The following is a 4107-nucleotide window of genomic DNA, read 5'->3' on the forward strand; positions in this document are numbered from 1 at the left end:
TTTCAGGGGTAAAAAACGTAAATTTATAATTTAATTAAAATAAAAAAACCTTACTCCACCCGAATTTATAACGGGCCCTATCTTCTCGCTCGGTGCGAGTTAAATTTTTCCGAGGCCACCGTTCAACTCGAAAAAATCTCACGAACCCAACGGGACTAACTATATGCAAAACGGACATCGTTAAAAAAAACTAAATAACGGGCCCTATATTCACGCTCGGTGCGAGTTAAATTTTTCCGAGACCACCGTTCAACTCGAAATAATTTTACGAACACAACGCGACTAACTATACGCGAAACGGACATCGTTAAAAAAAATAAATATTTCGGGCTATATTACATACATATATACATATACAACACGACTAACTATACGCGAAACGGACATCGTATATTCAAATTGGACCGCGCGTCGAATACAACCGCAGCAACGCGCGGTCGGATTTTTTCTAGTTAAGAATCAATGGAGCATATAATTGTAGGCCCAGTAAACAAGCGTCGTTATTGAACATGAAAGTAGACTAATCATAAATAATTGAATTAAGGTCTTTCTAGAGCCATGCACAAGTGTGATAACTCATCACCATCCATATACATGATCTCATTATCACATCTCTATGTTTGGTATAAAAAAAATATCAAAACACTAACCAAATAAAAATAAAACCAAGCTAAGATAAAGTTGTCACACTTCATTAATAGTTAAGCATAAAAGAAGTGCAAATTTGTATTACGAAATATTTAAAGATCTAGTGTTCGTACCAAAATTAAACTTAATTTTATTGACTTAAATAAGACTTAAACCACAATTTCTTCCTCAATGAGTCTGTACACTAGGGGAATATAGTATATATTAAAGGGGTATCCGCTCCACCTGAATTTAATAAAAAAAATTACACTAAAAAAAGAAAATTTTATTAAAAAATAAAGTTTTTTTAAGGTTTACCCTACTGATAATGAAAAATTTATTAGATTTTTACACTCACTCATCTGTATTAGGATTTAACTATTTAAGTTATACCGCTGCCTTCATACCACTTAATTAGTCATTTGGTTGTTACATATTCTTTTAGTCTGGTATTGAACAAAACAAGACTGAGGGGTGCGCGCTTCGCTACTGACAATTGTATGCGACTACAATGGTTATTGACTACACATCGAATGATAATTCTATGTGATTACGATAGTTAAACAGTAGCATCAGTACACATTTACAAAAGGAAATTATATGGAGGTTTATATTTACACTCTATACGGTATTGTTTAAAGGTAACAAAGTTCCTAGGTGACAGATTACTATCAAAACTGTACAAAGGTTTTTTGGTTACTTTCGAATCACGCCTTTGTTATGTTTGACTTTTTTAAAGCTATCTTCTACGATTCTAAAATAACGTTGCACTCCATATTTAGCAAAATAAGGTGAATGTCGTATATTCTAATTTGTAGATAAAAACACTACCATGAAACAGGTGATGGATCGGGATCTCTTGTACTGTGCAAAATCATGGTACCAGATAGAACAATCATGAACCTGCAAATAATAGAAATAATCGTGCTAGCACTTTGGCCGGACCAACCTACATAACGGGAAAAAATGAGTTCCAACATAGTTCATAAGTCAAAATAAACCTTCAATGTTTGCAAGATGCAATAGATATATATACTTTGAACATGGTTGCACTAGCGAGAATTGTGAAAGATGTAAACATGGCATAATAAAGCGGTGAAACAACTGCGGTGTTGAACGTGTTCAAAGCCTGGTCAAAATTCATAATGACATGATTTCACAACACATTAGACAATACTAGGGCCCACGTGGTGGGCCCGGTGGACAAACAAACACTCAAAATGAAAATGACCTTATTTAAGTAATTCAATTGGATGATTATACATGTAACTGCTACCGTTACAGATATCCACGCTTGGTATCGTGCCACCTGACTAGAACCCTCTAATGTAAGTTTTATAGCAATACATATAGCTTTTACACTCATAACCTGCAAAAGATTTAAAAAATAATAATTCAGTTGCGCGTATAGTCAAACAATGTAAACGTTGATACTAACGATACATATACATAAACAGCTAAAAAACACTAACCGTTAATGAACCATTTATCGAACATACACCGATATACACCATCATATTAGTCAACCCATATAAGGGTTCATAGTACAACACCAATACTAATACCACAGCTATTGCAGTAGATGTATACAAAAGAAACGATGAGACACAAACCTCGTAAAATCCAGAATTAGTGTACGTTATACTCTATAAACAATAAAAATTAAAATCAAGAAATGAGTAATGAGTGTGATAAATCAAGCTAACCTGGTTGTGTTGCTAAATCCCATATTTCTTCAACTGAAATTACGCTATGTTCACTAGGTGCATGAACCACAATTATGGTTGAACCAACTATACACAGCACAGAACCAAGTATTCCCATTTTTCTCAGTTTCACATTGAGTAAGGAATGTGCTAGGACATTAAAGTCTTTTAAATCGACAAAAGATCACTTAATACACTCACCAACTAATTTTTTTTAATAAAATTCTCACCTTTCAATGATACTTAATGCACCAAGTGGAGTCACGACTAATTGATGAATTATATTATAAATTTACCTGCACGTTCATCTGCACGTTTCAATTAAATTCCTGACTAATTGATGAATTATAATATAAATTTACCTTGTGATGAACTATGGATTCGTAGAAAGCATAGCCAAACTTAATAATACAAACCCTAAAAGACGTATGAACAAAATAGAAAATCAGATGCACCAGAGTTAACATATATGCCAAAAATAAAGGTTAAACGTAACGTAAAGCAATTCTCTTTTTTCAAACACACACCGACAAAACACTGAATACATCGAAAAATATTTCTTAAATCGTACATCACTTCATAACGAAAAATATTTCTTAAATCGTACATCACTTCATAACGCATAGCAAGTAATCAAGTAAACAAAAGCTCACAATTCTTTTTTTACATTATTTCTCGATCTCAATGACTCAAACTGATCAGACATCTGATTTGCAAGTTCCCTACAACACCATACACCAAAATATAAAAATCATATATGACATACAAAATACAGTTTATTTCAAAAAACAGAGAACCAAGACATGAAAGTAGGAACATCACAATCAATCTGGAAAGTATTAAACATGAGATACAATGAACAATAAATACATATAAAGAGAAATTAAGAATGAATCTTGCTAAAGATTGAAATTTTTACCTTTCTGGATCTCAATAACTCAAACTGATCAGATATCTGAATTGCAAGTTCCCTACAACACCATAAACCAAAATATAAAAATCATATACAACATACAACATACAACTACTATAACTAACCAGTTAATTCTCATCATTCAACTTCACATTATCACTTACAAAACACACATGCATAAGTATGTAATTTTAAACTAAACAGGTAGTTAAATTGGCATAAAAAACTTACTTGATCCATTACAAAATCAAAGTAATAACGAAGATAATGAAGTATTTTGTAATGATTTTCAGTAGCTCATTGATAACCCAAATCACATCCTTGTAACACAGAGTAACTAAATCCAACCACGTTCACTATCATAGAATATGATCGGTGTCGAAGGGCCGGTCAAAAATAGCCTAATTACTCTACTTTAGATAGGGTAAGCAGGATTCGTTCCACTGGAAGCTATGATTAACTAGCAAGCAATTTCAGGATTTGTTTGTTTGTGATTAACTAAAATTAACTAAAGTAAAGACTAGATTAACAATTACTAAGCAAGTGTAAACTTTGAGTATTTAAGAGCATAAACAATGAGCTAATTAAAAAGGTTGTAATCAATTGGATGGAAGTCTTTATCCCTTCACAATCCCAATCTAACATGCATTCATTCAAACAAGTATTATGTTTATCAAGTATTGATCAAATCTCATAGACAAGATTTCTTAGGCTTATCAATTCTAACTATCTTGGGATTGAATCATGCAACCTAGACACTATGTCTTTATCCTTAATCTAATTAACACTAAGTTGGATCAAGAACACGATGTTAAATCACTATAATTCAACTTGCAATAATCACAATCAATAATACTTGCA

The 4107-nt window shown here is 32.4% G+C and overlaps 1 protein-coding gene across 1 annotated transcript; it reads right to left on the reverse strand.

The window, feature by feature from the left end:
• Window positions 1-539: 539 nt before the first annotated feature.
• LOC139904664 (probable magnesium transporter NIPA6) lies at window positions 540-3385 on the reverse strand. Its single transcript, XM_071886596.1, has 13 exons — window positions 3372-3385; window positions 3253-3304; window positions 3131-3162; window positions 2987-3055; window positions 2696-2706; window positions 2564-2600; window positions 2334-2494; window positions 2100-2227; window positions 1859-1996; window positions 1665-1756; window positions 1459-1578; window positions 804-873; window positions 540-614 (listed from the first exon to the last, which is right to left on the reverse strand). The coding sequence occupies exons 1-13, from the start codon at window positions 3383-3385 to the stop codon at window positions 540-542; spliced, it is 999 nt and encodes a 332-aa protein (XP_071742697.1).
• Between the last annotated feature and the right edge of the window lie 722 nt (window positions 3386-4107).

The sequence above is a fragment of the Rutidosis leptorrhynchoides genome, chromosome 4 (assembly GCF_046630445.1).
Source record: "Rutidosis leptorrhynchoides isolate AG116_Rl617_1_P2 chromosome 4, CSIRO_AGI_Rlap_v1, whole genome shotgun sequence".
Classification (NCBI taxonomy): Eukaryota; Viridiplantae; Streptophyta; class Magnoliopsida; order Asterales; family Asteraceae; genus Rutidosis; species Rutidosis leptorrhynchoides.

Excerpts from the sequence above, each read along its gene's own strand:
- LOC139904664 (XM_071886596.1), bottom strand. Across the intron at positions 1,579-1,664 it reads GCTAGTGCAACCATGTTCAA|AGGTTGGTCCGGCCAAAGTG; the intron begins AGTATATATATC and ends TTCCCGTTATGT. Across the intron at positions 615-803 it reads TCATTGAGGAAGAAATTGTG|AGATGTGATAATGAGATCAT; the intron begins GTTTAAGTCTTA and ends TACCAAACATAG.